The sequence below is a fragment of the Heteronotia binoei genome, chromosome 18 (assembly GCF_032191835.1).
Source record: "Heteronotia binoei isolate CCM8104 ecotype False Entrance Well chromosome 18, APGP_CSIRO_Hbin_v1, whole genome shotgun sequence".
Lineage (NCBI taxonomy): Eukaryota > Metazoa > Chordata > Lepidosauria > Squamata > Gekkonidae > Heteronotia > Heteronotia binoei.
This window is the reverse complement of record NC_083240.1, coordinates 17,310,520-17,326,774: the sequence shown is the minus strand read 5'-3', so window position 1 is coordinate 17,326,774 and position 16,255 is coordinate 17,310,520. Positions and strand designations below refer to the sequence as shown.

At 44.4% G+C, this 16,255-nt stretch overlaps 1 protein-coding gene across 1 annotated transcript in view; it reads right to left on the bottom strand.

Annotated features, from left to right (window-relative positions):
* LOC132587343 (arylacetamide deacetylase-like 4) overlaps positions 1–16,255 on the bottom strand; it is a 41,492-nt gene that overhangs the window by 1,426 nt on the left and 23,811 nt on the right. The window contains exons 3-5 of the mRNA XM_060259617.1: positions 13,554–13,669; positions 4,633–4,849; positions 2,561–2,624 (exon numbers count right to left, since the gene is read on the bottom strand). Of these exons, the coding sequence (XP_060115600.1) occupies positions 2,561–2,624; positions 4,633–4,849; positions 13,554–13,669 (397 nt within the window). The remainder of the gene's footprint in view (positions 1–2,560; positions 2,625–4,632; positions 4,850–13,553; positions 13,670–16,255) is intronic.

Below are 16,255 nucleotides of genomic sequence, written 5' to 3'. Positions count from 1 at the left end.
TCTTAGAGCGGCTTACAGTTTCCACAACAGACACCCTATGAGGTGGGTGGAGATGAGAGAGCTCTCCCAGAAGCTGCCCTTTCAAGGACATCTCTGCGAAAGCTATGGCCAACTCAAGGCCATTCCAGCAGCTCCAAGTAGAGGAGTGGAGAATCAAACCCGGTGCTCCAGATGAGAGTCTGCATACTGGACTGCAGTGATGAGTCTTTACAGGATCCAGGCCTTGCCGCTTCCCACTGAGCCAAATGACTGGATCTAGCTGTACCTGGAAGAGTGACTGGCTACTTAAGAGGCTGTGATACCAAGGTCAATGTGCTAATGGATGAGCCTGCCTTAGAGATGTGCCCCTGAACTGGAGAATCTGTTGCTTGACCTTGGGTTGGACCTGGATTCTGCTTTTTAGATTCACCACTGACTGTATTTTCTTCCTTGTGAGCTGGACCTTTTGACTTAAGCTTGGACTGTATTTTGGACTTTGCATTCCTGGGTAGACCACATTGCCTATCTGTGCCAGAGCCAGGATGAATAGCGCACCTGGATCTGCCCTTGTCTGGTAAGTGGGACAACAATATTTGTTATCACCCTGAAAGACCTAGACTGGCTGTCTCTCGGAGCAAATCAAAATGTATTTTTTTACCCTTTAAAGGTGTCACCACTATAGAAGCCCCGTCTCCAGTTGCCATGCGTTCAAGGTGAACGTGTGGCAACCAGAAACAGGGTTTGGTGCCTTTTCTTCTCAACACCCTCTCCCTTGATATGCCTGTTGCAACTTTAGGCTAACAATGTCTAACTTCTTCCTTTCTACTGAGTTTGGCCATGGAAGCTTGAGTAGTCTGTTAGGCTATAGATGCAGACAGATTTTTCAGGATTGGTTGCCACCAACAGGGCCATCTTAACAGCATTATGGGCCCCGGGCAAAGCAGAGTACTATGACATTATGGGCCCCTACGACAACTACTCACAGGAATAAAAATATAAGTGGTCAATAAATGGTCGACCTATACAAAGGATCTTTGTATAAGGCTACAAGACTACATTCAACAGTTCCTTAACTTGCACAAATAAAAAGCTTATCCATTCATATATTCACAAACAATCAATACCATACACAGATTAGTATGGGGTCCCTATGCTTGTGGGGCCCATGGGTTAAGACAGCCCTGGCCACCAACTAGATTTTATTTATTTATTTAAAACATTTCTGAGCTGCCTTTCTTCCTTATGGCTGTTAGGGTGGCTTACAACATAGATAAAATAGATAACATTAAATATATATATATATATAATTGCAATTTGGGACTGCTAGTAAATTTAACCAAATATAGTCCTAAATAGCTCTCTCCTAAAGATCAAAAGAGAGGGAACCTGGGGAATTTGTTCCATAATCATGGGGCTGCCACTGAAAAGGCCCTATCTCATGTACCCACAAAATCAGTTTCTTTTTAAAATACTTTTTAAATTTATAAAAAACCAACATTTTATATATTATAAAAACAAGAAACTAAAAACCCCCACAACGAATCAGACAAAAATAATACAATGAATGCTAAAAACTAGGGCTTTTTTGGAGCAGGAATGCACAAGAAGGGGGTTCCAGTTGACTTGGCATCAGGGGGTGTGGCCTAATATGTAAATGAGTTCCTGCTGGCCTTTTTCTACAAAAAAGCTCTGTTGAAACAATGGTGATGTCAGGGGTGTGTGGCCTAATATGCAAATCAGTTCCTGCTGCCCTTTTTCTACAAAAAAGCCCAGCTAAAAACCTAAGATGATCCGCCCTGAGTATTTTCTTTTTGTTGTTGGCATTGTTAAATGCTACACACACACATACACAATTCCAGCTTCAGCATTCCAGAATGAATCCAGAACTGGACCTTGCCATGTTATCAGAATTGTACATAATTTAAGCTCTGATTTAGAGTTTCAAATAGATGATTCTTGGGTTGGATTGTCAACACCAGGTTGGAAAAGTCTTGGGGATTATGTAGGTGGAATCTGGGGAGTTTGTAGGGTTGCCAGATCTGGGTTGGAAAATACCTGGAGATTTGGGGGCTGGGGCTGGGGAGGGTGGTGTTTGGGAAGGGACTTTGATGGGGTACAATGCCATGGACTCCACCTTCTAAAGCAGCCATTTTCTTCAGGTGAACTGATTTCTGTTGTCTGGAGATCAGTTGTATTCCCAGGAGATTTCCAGCCACTGCATGGAGGTTGGTAACCATAAGGCAGGGTTTGTAAAGGGGAAGGACCAGGGGCTTATAATGCCATACAGTTCACCCCAGGCCTCAGATTCAGTGGGAACTCACTGAAGCGCAGCTCCTGAACCTTTCTGAGAGTTCCGCCTCCTTGTCCATTGAATGGTATGTGCAGCTGCATAACAATCCCTGGATGAGCTCCACCACCTATTTTTCTACAAAACGACCCCTGGTCCACTCTACAAAGCTGCTGCTGCTTTCTCCAGGAGATCTGACCCAAGTCATCTGGATATTGGTTGTAATTCCTTCAAGCTCCACTAGAGGCTGGCCACCCTTCTCACAGGCAATCACAAGGCGGTGTGGGTACTTACCCGACAGCCACGACCACTGAATCAGTTTCTTTGGCAAAATGGCGTAATACTCTCTCATACGAATCTGAAAGTAAGCATTTTTTCCTCATGTATTTGTTTAAAAGATTTCTGAACATCTTCAAGGCAGCTAACATAACCAAATTAAAAGCAAGCTGTGAATCTTAAAACTCAGCAATAAATACACGGGGTTACAGAATAAATTACAGCAGTGACCATCTGTAGAAAAAAATCACTGATGGGATAAAGCAGAGACGTTTTGACTGAACATTGTGTTTTGATGCAAGAGAGTTCAGAGAAACCACACATTTTGCTGGATCACCTGAGTCTATGGGGTGATTAGTTTACAGCTGTGATGTGCATCTTCTCATCTTTTCAGCTCACCTTGAAAAAATAATGGGTTTTTTTTTTTGCAAGTAGTCTTGTCAAGTACTCAAAAAATTTCAAGCATTTTTTTTTTTGAGTGCTCAATGAGGACCCTTAAAAAAATGAAGAAACAAGTGAACGGGTGTCCCCCTTTTTTGGTCTTTTCCTGGCTTCCAAAGCAAGAAAACCTCTCCTTTGCAAAGGAGAAAGCAGAAAGGGGCAGCAGTTGGAGCCTTTAAGCAGAGATGGATTCATGCACAAGCTGAGCAAGATACAGCTGAGTGCCTCACATTATGAGGGGCCTTCAAATGCAAACAAAAACCAACCAAATTGGTTAAAAATATGGTAAGATGGTGTGGATGATCCACCCTGAGTTGGATGGCTCAAGGTAGCTTGATCTCATCAGATCTCACAAGTGAAGCTGTGTTGGATGGGAAACCACTTGGATGGGAAACCACCAAGGAAGTGCAGGGTTGCTATCCAGAGGCAGGGAATGGCAGAACCCGTTACAATAAGTCAGCTGTGACTTGGTGGCACCAGGACCAGATCTACATGGGTTTTTTTGGGGGGGGAGGGAGCAAAATTAAAAAAAAACGATGCCCCATTCTATCTTATGGGCTCATAGAACAGAATCAGGGCTGGCCCTGCCACTAGGTGAACTAGGCAATTGCCTAGGGCACCAGCCTTCTGAGGGGGCCAAATTAGGTGCCTCTATGTGACTCGGTGACATTATCAGTGCAGGGAGTGGGGGCGCCAGAAGTTAGTCTCGCCTAGGGTGCCAGAGGGCCAGCCCTGAATAGAATGGACTCCAAACCCAATTTGGCGCCCCCCTTGGTGGCGCCCAGGACAAGCGCCCCCTCTGCACCCCTCTAGATCCAGCCCTGGGTAGTACTATCCACCACTTGCCATATGTCCTACACAGTATGTTATCAAGACCTTGTCCTGCATGGTCCAGGCTAGCCTGATCTCATCCAATCTCAGAATCTATGCAAGATTGGCCCCGGGTTGTACTTGGATGGGAGGCCACCAAGGAAGTCCAGGGCAGGCACCTCTATGTGCCTTGAAAACCCCAGGGGTCACCATAACTCAGCTGTGGCTTGATGGCACTGTGTACTGCCAGTATGCTGAGGCCTCTGAAACTTGACATAAGGTCTTAGCTTGTCAACATCTGGTCCTGCTTATAAAATGTACAATTGACTCTTTGCTTGGCCTAGGGTCGCCAACTCCAGGTTGGCATTGTTCCTGTAGAACAGCCCACAAAATAGCAGGTTTCCTCTCTCCCATTTGGCATGAGGGCGATAGAGTTTCATTTGCCCTCTGTGATGTTGTAAGAGAGCCAACCCTGATTGGCTGCCTGTCACCATGATGTTAATCATCTCTGCGACACGATCCCTGATTGGCTGGGAACATGCCATGAAGAACACAGATTGCCTTCAAAGTGCCACAGAAACAACACCTTATCCAAGACCAGGAAGCAAATACTGGCAGATGGAGAAACACAAATCCACTGTGGCAGATGTTTTTTTTTTTTTTAATGTTTCTTGAAAGTCCATGTTTCCCATTAGGAAAAAAAACCTCATAAAAAGTGAGTGCAGCACTGGTAGTTTGAGTTTTTCTTTACTTAATTAAAAATACTGCATAATTTATTTAATTTTTTTGCAAAATTCAATACAACCCATTATCGTTTAAACAGGGCATTCCTCACTTACGGATGCATCCATAAGTACCGGCTCCTCCATGGAAGTACAGAAGCCCTTTCCTTTTTTGGGCAGCCGGCTTTTTAGGCTGATAAACCCTCACTCGCACACCATCAAATTCCTGGTTCTGGATGAGAAGTGCCGAGTCCCACCAAGCAGGGAGCCCCTTAGTTGCAAGTCGCAAAAGACCTACTATGTTGTTCAGTCCCAGGTAGTCCAGAACGATCCCCTGTTTGTGAAAAGAAAAAAAGAAAGGAGAAGCAGCAAGAGCGATTAGCTGGGCAGGGAGAGAGCTCTGAGGTCTTGCCCATCCAACTGAGCAGAAGGACATTTGCTGTAGGGGGGCCAGAGCCAGGTTGGGAAACTCCTGGAGATTTGGAGATGGAGGAGAGGGACCACAGTGGGGTACAATGCCACAGATCCCATCTTCCAAAGCATCCATTCTCTCTAGGGGGACTGATCTCTGTAATCTGGAGATGAGCTGTAATTCTGGGGGAATCTCCAGGTCCCACCTGGAGGCTGGCATCTCCAGTTCGCCAGTTCCTCAGTTGACATTCAGTGTTGAATCTTTTCTTTCATTTCCCACATTGTAATTGATTCAGGGAACTTAGGGCTTCATGGGGAGACTTAACAACTCTTTTTTTAAGTGACAAGAATGTATCAAAAGTGTTATGTGAACAAATTCATGAGTACTTCAAATTTAACCAGACTCCTGATGTACATTTAAATGTTATACGGGATGCCTTTAAGGCGGTTCTTCGGAGCAAGGTTATTTCTATCTCTTCAGCCTATAAGAGAAAAAAGAAATAAGCTAGCTCAAGAAATAATAACTAACATTAAGGATTTAGAAACTCTTTAAAAAAAAAAGACATGCAGTTCAAAAATTTACAAGAAATTACAAGAGAGAAAGAAGCTTGAGGTCCCGGAAACAGGAAAAATTCAGCGTCAGCTCTTATTCTTGAAACAAAAATACTGGTACAGAAATTCAAAATCAAGTCGACTATTAGCATGGAAGGTTTAGAAGAAGTCAATGAAACTTGTGGTTCATAGTATCAAAGATGCTTCAGGTACTTTACATAATTCCACAGATCAAATTCTAAAATCTTTTGCTCATTACTATTCTAAACTTTATTCCTCCAGAGACCCTCCTTTAGAACTAATTGAAAATTTCTTTAACTCTCATAAACTTCCTTTTATTTCGTCTGACACCCATCAGCAGTTTCTAGACCGCCCTATTGATTCTGAGGAATTAGAAGCAGTTATGAAATCACTTAAAACTAATGAGTCGCTCGGCTTAGATGGCTTCACAAATGAATTCTATGAATTTATTGGTCGCTTCTGCAGACACCTACTTAGGGTGGATCACAAAGGAAGAAACAGCACAATTAAAGCACAGGAAAACAGTATAAAACTTACCAACAAGCCCAGGTCATGAAAACAGCACAAAAGAGAATTCATCAGGTCAAAATGGTATTCCTCTCCTTTTTGTATTCACTTGTTTCTAATACTTTCCACCAGGAAATAAACATCTTCAGATGAATTTTTGAATGTACATTGCAATAGTTTCTTACTGTTAGCTGCTTATAAATCAACAGGCAACCGTTTTGGGCTTTTACAAATTGAAAGCACAGATAAAGTAACAGATAAATTTGCTTTGTACTGAATGATGGACCATTGGTCCATCAAAATCAGCCTGGTGATGTCTACTCAGACTGGCATTGGCTTTCTAGGTTCTTAGGCAGATGTCTTTCACACTTCCTGCTACCTTTTATTTGGTGATGCTGGAGACTGCGCACAAAGCAGAGACTCTTCCAGTGAGCCACAGTGCCTTCCCTAAGAGAAGAGGGAGAGGAAGTGTGTTCCTTTCTATTAGTGCTATAGGATTGCCAGGCCAGCGCTGGCACCTGGAGATGGCAAGGGATAGGGACCTACATGATCAGTGTCTCAATGATGCCATGACATCACTTCCTGTGCAAACTGTAAGTGATGCCACAGGTTTGTCCAGAAGTGACACTGTGATGTCCTTGTGATCCTGATCCTCCTACCCTATTGAGCACTGGTGGAGAATGGTTGGTCAAGGGTGGGAGAGCTCTAATTAGCAATGTGTTTAATATTACTTTCTCAGCTGCACTGGTGCTAGAAATCTAATATTCATAACCCTTCTGTCTTTGCTGAGCAGCTGGGTCAGAACAGATAAAAGGAAGTACTTCTTCACCCAAAGTGTGATATAACACATGGAATTCACTGCCACAGGAGGTGGAGGTGGCTACAAGCATAGACAGCTTCAAGAAGGGATTGGATAAATATATGGAGCAGAGGTCCATCACTGGCTATTAGCCACAGGGTACAGATAGAACTCTCTGACTGGAGCAGTGATGCTCTGTATTCTTGGTGCTTGGGGTGGGGCAACAGTGGGAGGGCTGCAAGTGTCCCGTCCCCACTAGTGGACCTCCTGATGGCACCCAGTGTTTTTTTTTTTTGGTCACTGTGTGACACAGAGTGTTGGACTGGATGGCCCAATCCAACATGGCTTCTCTTATGTTCTTATGGCAGGGCTCATCCAACGGTTTTTGGCACCATAAATGAATAACTTTGGTGTTTCTGCCAGCAATGCCATATCTAGCACAGCTGAAGGCAGTGCCTGCAACTTCTGTGCATTGCTACAGTGGTGTCTGGTGCTGCCGCTTTCCCCCGTGCCACACTGCTGCCACTCCTAGACTTGGCAATGGGGGAAGGCCTCAACTGCCCACTGCCCAGGAGCATGGGCACAGTGCAAAGATGCCTGGGGTTGTTGTACCCTATGTATCATGTGGCCACTGCTCTCAGGCCTGACAAGGGGGGATTACAACAACTATCACCTGTGTGCATCAGCAGCACACTTGTGTGGTCGTGGCCAGGGTTGCCATAGGCCAAGGCTGATCTTGTAACACCGCAGGGGGGCTGACTTGTCCCCCCTCCATCTCAATCATAGACTGGCACACTAGGCATATGGGTGGCCAGCCTCGCCTCTTAGCTTTTTGTACATGCAGGTACCATAATTCCCAGAATAGTGTTTTGGGGTGATATAGAGGACCCCCCTCTTACCTTTCTCACCTGCAGAAAAGCTGATCAGGTCTAGCGCACGAACTGGTACTGAATTTTTAAAAACAAAAACCTCTCACATAGAGAAAGCGTGAACAAAATGCATGCTATTCCACAGTATATGCAAACAAGAAGAAGAGAGGTGGAGACACTTGCAGTGTAACATATAGGGAAATGACATAGGACAGTACTTGCACACAGGGCTTTTGGGGGGGGGGAGGGGGAAGCCCGGCAGGAAGTCATTTGCATATTAGGCCACACTTCCTGAAATCATCATTGTTTCACGCAGGATTTTTTTGTAGGAAAAGCCCAGCAGGAACTAGAGTTGCCAATCCCCAGGTGGGGGCAGGGGATCCCCCGATTTGGAGGCCCTCCCTCCGCTTCAGGGTCATCAGAAAGCAGGGGGAGGGGAGGGAAATGTCTTCTGGGAACTCTATTATTCCCTATGGAGACTTATTCCCATAGGAAATAATGGAGAAGTGATCCGTGGGTATCTGGGGCTCTGGGGGCGGCTGTTTTTTGAGGCAGATGCACCATATTTTCAGTATAGCATCTCCCCAAAATACCCTCCAAGTTTCAAAAAGATTGGGCCAGGAGGTCCAATTCTATGAGCCCCAAAAGAAGGTGCCCCTATCTTTCATTATTTCCTATGGAAGGAAGGCATTTATTAAAAGGTGTGCGGTCCCTTTAAATGTGATGGCCGGAACTCCCTTTGGAGTTCAATTACGCTTGTCACACCCTTGCTCCTGACGCCACCCCCAAAGTCCCCAGATATTTCTTGAACTGGACTTGGCAACCCTAGCAGGAACTCATTTGCATATTAGGCCACACCCCTTACACCAAGCCAGCCGGAACTGTGTTCCTGTGCATTCCTGCTAAAAAAAAAAAGGTCCTGCTTGCACAGCTGTACCCAATTATAGGTCACCAGTAGGGCTGGCCTTGGATACTGGTGGAAAATAGAGAGAGGTGGGTACTTACACAGGGAGACAGCAATATCATCTCACAATGTCATCACTTCCAGCTAGGGTTGCCAGGTCCCGCTCAGCCACCAAGCTGGGGATGGCGGGGGTGAGGTAGAGTTGCCAAATCCAGGTTAGGAAAACTTCTGGAGATTTGGGGATGGAGCCTGGGGAGGACGAGTGGGGCACAATGCCGCAGACCCCACCCTCAAAGGCATCCCCTTTTCTCCAGATGTAGTTTGATGATGAGTTGGAATTCCAGGGAATCCCCAGTGCAACCTGGAAGTGTTAGCATTGTGCCAGGATAGCACTCTAGTACTTGTCCAAAACCATAGAGTTTTAGGGCAAGTGCTGGCCTGTTGCCCTGGTATGATATCAGTGCTTCAGGGTCACATTGGAAGTGACCTCATCACTTGGCCATAGCGACTGTTGCCATCCTTATCCGGTGAACCTGTTTTGTCTGTTGGCCAGCTGACCTTCAACAGGTAGCAGCCAAAACTGCCAGGAGTTTACCAGCCATCACTGAGCACCTGGCAAACTTTGTCACTAGTAATGAACACCTTAAAGCCATCTTATGCCAAGACAGATAATTGCTTGGCCTTATCTACTCTGACAGGCAGTGGCTCTTGGGAATCTGAGACAGTGATCTCAGCATCACCTGCTATTCTGAGCCTTTGAAGGGGAGTTGAACCCGGGGCTTTCTGAATGCAAAGTAGATGCTCTACCTCTGTTCCATGCTGTCCTAATTCCTCAGGATTTCTTTAGCCAAAGGCCTGTGAAAGAGCCCAGTTCTACAGACTCATCCAGCTAATCCCAAGTGAAACTTTGACTAGGCTGGACACGGTTGCCATAATAAAGCTAAATTCCATTGCAAACAAGGGAATAGGATGTGTTTTGCCATTAATGATTACTCAGAAGTAATTCCCTCTGATTCCTCCATTGGGCTTACTCTCCCAAGACAGTATGGCCAACATTTCTGCCTTACTCACTAGTAATTTAAATTCCATAGATGTTAATGGGATTGTGTTGTACATATTTGACCAGGTTCCTGAGCCTGACATAACTACAGTGCAATTTGTTATGTGGCCTTGTCTACAATTATCTACTGCTGTGAGCTCAAGTGTTTACGACGCGGCTCTGAGAACATTCTCGCGAGAGTAAGGTCATTGAATGGACTTGAGTGGGATTCTGCATAGACCTGCTTTAGGATTGCTTTTATCCACGTTTTCTATTTCTAAATGTATTCCTCTTGAAATAGTAGAATAGTTGAAATAGTAGAATATGCTGGAGGATTTAGCTTTATGGTGGGATTAATGTGTAAGTGAATTTCAGGAGTTCTCTGCCGTGTTTGGACATTGGCTCCTTTCACCTGGAGGCCAAAACTGTGGCTATCAAAATTGTCTGGCTTGCACCAGAACTCGGACAGTAATTTAGGGTTGCCAGTCCCCAGTTGGGATAACTTTGGGTGACCTCTCTCCTTGAATTTGCTGAATCACCAGTTAGGGGCAGGGATCTCCTAGTTTGGAGACCCTTTTTCTTCTTTGGGGTCATCAGAAAGTGAGATGCGGGAGGGAAATCACTGCTGGGCACTCCATTATACTCTATGGAGACCAATTCCCATAGGGTATAATGGAGAATTGATCCATGGGTATCTGGGACTCGGGGGGAGGGGTCTGTTTTTTTGAGATAGAGGAACCAAATTTTCAGCATAGCATCCAGTGCCTCTCCTCAAAACACTTCCCAAGTTTCAAAAAATTTGCACCGGGGTTCCAATTCTATGAGCCCCAAAAGAAGATGCCCCTATCCCTTTGGAGTTCAATTGTGCTTGTCACACCCTTGCTCCTGGCTCCATCCTCAAAGTCCCCAGATATTTCTTGAGTCAGACCTGGCAACCCTAGACTGTATATTTGATGCCCCTTTTAATGTCTGATGCTTTGAGTCTTGGTGTTTTAAAAAGTAGGTTCCCCCCCCCACACACACACACTTCCTTTGTTGTGCTGACTGATCACTTCTTTTAAGTTGATAACTCTGAATGGTTGCTTGTTTCCTTACTGTTTGTGAATTGTTAGGACACACTCCTGTGATATCATTATGGTTTTAGTCATTTTGGAAAGTGTCAACCGCTTCAGGAAATGAATAGATTCAGCAGTTTTGAAATGCTTGCTTTAAAGGAAAGCGCTTGAGATTATGTAGGAGGACAGAAAATCTCAACCAGTCATTTTCAGATTTTCTTTCCTGAATAGCTTGTTGCCATATGCAAATATCCAGTTCACCTGGCTCTAGAACATTTTTTTTAAAATAAAAGACGCTTCTCACGATACAAATATTTGGGGTCCTGTGCTTCTTGGTGGGAAATTCGGCTACTTTGTCCTGCAGAACAAACTGGGGGCCCACAAAAATCAGACGAGAGTGGAACAACTTGGAAATCCCATCACCTCTCAAATTCTTCTGCTTACATATTCTATGGGCTTGTAGACCCCGCCATGTTTCTGCTAAAGGTGACCTTCCACAGTTCTCAATATTCTCAACATTCCATCTTTTCCACAGCATATTTAGTCATCATCAGACCATTTCTTTCTTTTGCGTAGTGTACAGTCACATATTTCTCTGCATACCTGAGGAGACTCCTGAGTATGTAAAAACTCCTCCCTTTTCTGTGGGTGACCCAGTTTGGTGGCTTTCACAAGCGGTGGTAGTTTACTATGAGATGTAGTGATTCTTTGATCATTTTGCAGGTTTATAGATATCATTGTTCAAGGTTTGGGAGTTAAAAATAAAAAGTAGGATTGACTTTATAGGTCTATTGTCTGACCATTCCCTTCCATATTTTGATAGAATGGCTAGTTCATTTCCCCACAAATGTATGTATGTATTTAGGATATTTATATGCCACCTCTTCAGAGTCCTGCTCAGAGTAGCTTACAGTTAAAACAGCCCAACAATATAAGAACAAGCCAATGACATACCCAGTGAATAAAAACTATTCGAACAATATGAACATATGAAGCTGCCTTCTACTGAATCAGACCCTGGGTCCATCAAAGTCAGTATTGTCTTCTCAGACTGGCAGTGGCTCTCCAGGGTCTCAAGCTAAGGTTTTTCACACCATTTTGCCTGGACCCTTTTTTGGAGATGCCGAGGATTGAACCTGGGACCTTCTGCTTACCAAGCAGATGCTCTACCACTGAGCCACCGTCCCTCCCCAATAGACACAGACCATTTAAAAAATCTGGAAAGATGAAATTCAAAGCCTGGATAAAAAGTTGTGTTTTGACATGGCACTTCAAAGAAAGTAAGTAGGTGCTAGGCAGGCCTCAAGGGGGAGAGCATTCCAGAGATGAGGTGCCACCACAGAAAGTGTCCTGTTTAGGGTTGCCAGGTCCCCGCAAGCCCACCCATGGGGGATGAGGGGGTATGGTTGCCAGATCCAGAATGGGAAACTCATAGACATTTAGGGGAAGAGCCTGAGGAGGACAGAGACCTCAGTGGGGTACAATGTCATAGAGTTCATCCTCCACAACATCTATTTTCTCTAGGGGAGCTGATCTCTGTAGGCTGGAGTAGAGCTGTAATCCAAGGGGATCCCCAGGCCCCACTTGGAGGCTGGCATCTCTACCTTGTGCTGCCACCCATCTTGCCTCTGAAGGCAAGGAGACAGACAGCAGGGCTTGACAAAGACATTCACTAATAAGCTGGGTTGTATGGGGCTGTCCTGCAGCAAAGGATGTTAATTGTTGGGAGAAAATTTCCTGATCTTCCTAAGTCTTCAGGGACATAAAATAGGATTGTTTGATGTAGTGCTTTGTTGCTGCATCCACTTTTAACACAATGCACAGTGCACCCTCTCTTTCCTCAGCTGCATGCACACATGCATTTTTCAAGGGATTTAATCGACCTCTATACAACATTGACATTAAACAGTAAATTCAGATTTTCTGTAAGAAAAAATAAGTTTTAAGTGGAAGAATTTGAATTCCTCAAATGTACGCAAATATATGTTTAGCCTGGAGAGGAGGCGGCTGAGGTGATATGATCACCATCTTCAAGTACTTGAAGGGCTGCCACAGAGAGGGTGGTGTAGAATCGTTTTTTGTGGCCCCAGAAGGTAGGACCAGAAACAAAGGGTTGAAATTAAATCAATTAAGTTTCCAGCTCAACATCAGGAAGAACTTCCTGACTGTTAGAGCGGTTCCTCAGTGGAACAGGCTTCCTCAGGAGGTGGTGGGCTCTCCTTCCTTGGAGGTTTTTAAACAGAGGCTAGGTGGCCATCTGACAGCAATGCGGATCCTGTGAATTTAGGGGGACGTATTTGTGAGTTTCCTGCATTGTGCAGGGGATTGGACTAGATGACCCTGGAGGTCCCTTCCAACTCTATGTTTCTATAAAGAACCAAATGCATACAGGCTCGTTCACCTCTAAGTGGGACTGGTAACCAAGAAGAGAAAAAGAAGAGCAATCCAAATTCTCCTCCTCCCTATTCAGTGTAATATAATACACATAAACTGTAATTACACACAACACCATGCACTTTCAGTGTGCTTTCCAACTGGATTTTACTGTGTGAACTGGCAAAATCCAGCTGGAAAGTGCATTGAAAGTACAATATTTAGTATATGTGATCACAGCCACAAAATGCATTGATGGGTAAAAAGGGTTAAGAAGCATCTGTGTTTTATAGGAAAAATCCAGTGCAAGGAAACCAAAAACAGAACAATAACTGGGGGAAAGTTAAAAGGAAATGGGGATCTTCACACCGAAACAGCTGATTAGTGAAATTCAATAGCACATCCAATCAAATTTTATCTTGGTTAAAAATATCACCTTCACTTAAATCCTTGACATGAAACCTTCCCTCCTCTTCTTGGAAAATCCGAAAAAAGAAAAAAAACTTACCAAGGCAACGATTGCCATGAAGAAAGTGTGATAGAAGCGGACCTTAAGTGGCTGGTCGATTCCCGGAGGCAGGACAGCGGTGAAGTACTGATGGCAAATGGCGCCCAGGAATAAGGCTGGAAAAAGGCAAACTGTGATCAAAATACATGCTATGGACTTGAAACAGGACCCTGATCTTCTTTGCCTGGATGCAGGACTGAAAGCTTTGGATTCTCCCATTGGAAGTAGCTGTTCCTTGCTTGCGTCTTCCCTATGGCTTTGGAGATGACTAAACAGCACCGGCAGACACACTTGGCGGAAAAGTTGCCAATTATAAGGACAGCTAGTTAAGAGTTATCTCCACCCCCACCTCTGGATTGATGTGTTGGTAAAGATAACACCCACATGGAGATAAAGACTAGCCAGACATGTGGGAGAATCACAAGGAACTAATCACGTTATACCTTTTTTTTAAAAAAAATCTTTTTCAATTTTTTCTCATTCAGTCAGCAACATAAATAACATTACATGAAAAAAAAAATCAAATCCTATCAAAAATTACATTTTAGGATATGATTTATCTTGGAACGTGTCATTCCTAAAATGCTGTAAGCCTATACCATTTGCTAACAAAACTATTTAATGGATTACTGAACAGTTTCTTAGAGCTTGCATAAGAAGTCTATTTTGTCCTAAGAACAATTTTCTGTACCATCTGGCACCATACCTGAAAAAGGATTAGGGTATTTTTCAGTTTCACAGCAATGCATAATCCAGCTGCTGTAAACAAGACTGTTTCAAAATCTGATCCCTATGTTTTTTCCTTTTGTACAGCATAGCAAAATCTTTTCAGGTTAACCTATCAGCCTAGAACCATCTCTTGGAGGTGGGAAGGATAGTCAAAACACAAGTCACAACTAGCCTATGGTGACCCTGTGAGGTTTCCAAGGCAAGAGATGTTCAGAGGTGTTTTGCCATTGCCTGTCTCTACATAGGGATCCTTGACTTTTCTTGGTGGTCTCCCATCTGAGTACTAACCAAGGCTAACCTTGCTTAGCTTCATGAGATCTGGTGAGATTAGGCTAGTTTAGACAATCCAGGTCAAGGATACATTCTGTCTTGTCAGTTTGGTGTAGTGGTTAAATGTGCAGACTCTTATCTGGGAGAACCATGTTTGAATCCCCACTCTTCCATTTGCAGCTGCTTGAATGACCTTGGGTCAGCCATAGTTTTTGCAGAGCTATCCTTGAAAGGGCAGTTTCTGCCAGAGCCCTCTCAGCCTCACCCACTTCACAGGGTGCCTGTTGTGGGGGAGGAAGGAGACTGTGAGCCGCTCTGAGACTCTAAGATTTGGAGTGGAGGGTGGGATATAAATCCAATATCATCATCTTCTTATCCACAATTGCATTTTTGTACAATTCCAAAATATATTAATAAATTCTGCTTGAGTAGCACCTCCAACGTAAATATGGAGAAGCATATTTTTAACCACCAGTGAGGGATAAAATGCCATCGGTACTGTGTCTTTGCAGAATTCTTTTTCAGGTCCGTTGAGGTCAAACTGGAAGATCCATTCCTTAGCTAGGTTCCCTGATTAGTAATTTTTTTGGGGGGAAGAGGGGAGATAAAATTGGTTCATTTTCAATAAGAACAAAGCAGTTATTCAGAGAGAATGCACTTGTTTTTCATGGGTTGGATTTAATCATATTTTGGGGTGTGTGTGTGTGGAGAATAATATTGCAACAAAACTTCAAAACTCTATAATCCTGCTTTCCCTTGTAAAAAATGGCACCGTTGTTTTAGAAGGCTGGATCCAGTCTTTTCTTTCTCCTGCTGGTGAAAAGGGAAGGTGGGCTTTCCTTTAGCCCACCAACAAGGAAAAGGGCCATGGCAGTCCTCAGGCAGTACAAAAGCCATGTGGATGAAGAAGGAAGGAGAAATTCATGACAATGAGTCAAAAAGCTGGCTGAATCCAACGGAAGTGTGTTGATTATGTGGTATTCTGGGTGGATTGTTTGTTTCTATTAAAAAGCAATCTGATTTTTGTCCCGTTCATCTTCCCAGGAGCAGGCAAGATTCTCCCCTCCTTCATTTAACCCCCAAACAATTCAGCAAGTGAAATTACAGAACAGTCAGGCCTGTAGCCACTTCCAGGCAGGGCCCCCTGACTTCCGGAAGGCCCGCCAGGATGCAGCCTGCTTTTTTCTTTTTGCCATGGCTAAGTCAGTGAAGCATCACCAGTGGCAGCTGGATCTAGGAGAGCTGAGGAGGGCACAGTGCACTGCAGCAGCAAAAGCAGCAGGCAGAGATGAGGGAGATGGAGGAAACCATGCGGAGTGGGCCGGGGGGGGGGGGGGGACGGGACAGATGTAGCTGCTGGCTGCAAAGTGCCAGAGTGGGGGAGAGGGAGGTGGAAGACCCCCACCCCCGCTTGCATGCAATGGGCAGTCCCTTCTTGACTCCAAAATTTTAGGGTTGGCTGCCTTGACTCAGCCACTTCTGACAGTGATCTTGTGGTGGTCTTAATGCCTCATAAATGATGTCGCTCAGCAGTGTAGTGTGGCTGTCCTCTCCTGTTAGATATTAAAGGCCTGTTGAAACAATTCAGTTTTATATAAATATAGAACCTACATCCCTGGTTTCCTTGCCAACCCAGGGCCCAGGAGGGTGCCAATCAAACAAAAAGTGGAAGTGTCCTATGAATACCACCACATTAATGAGGA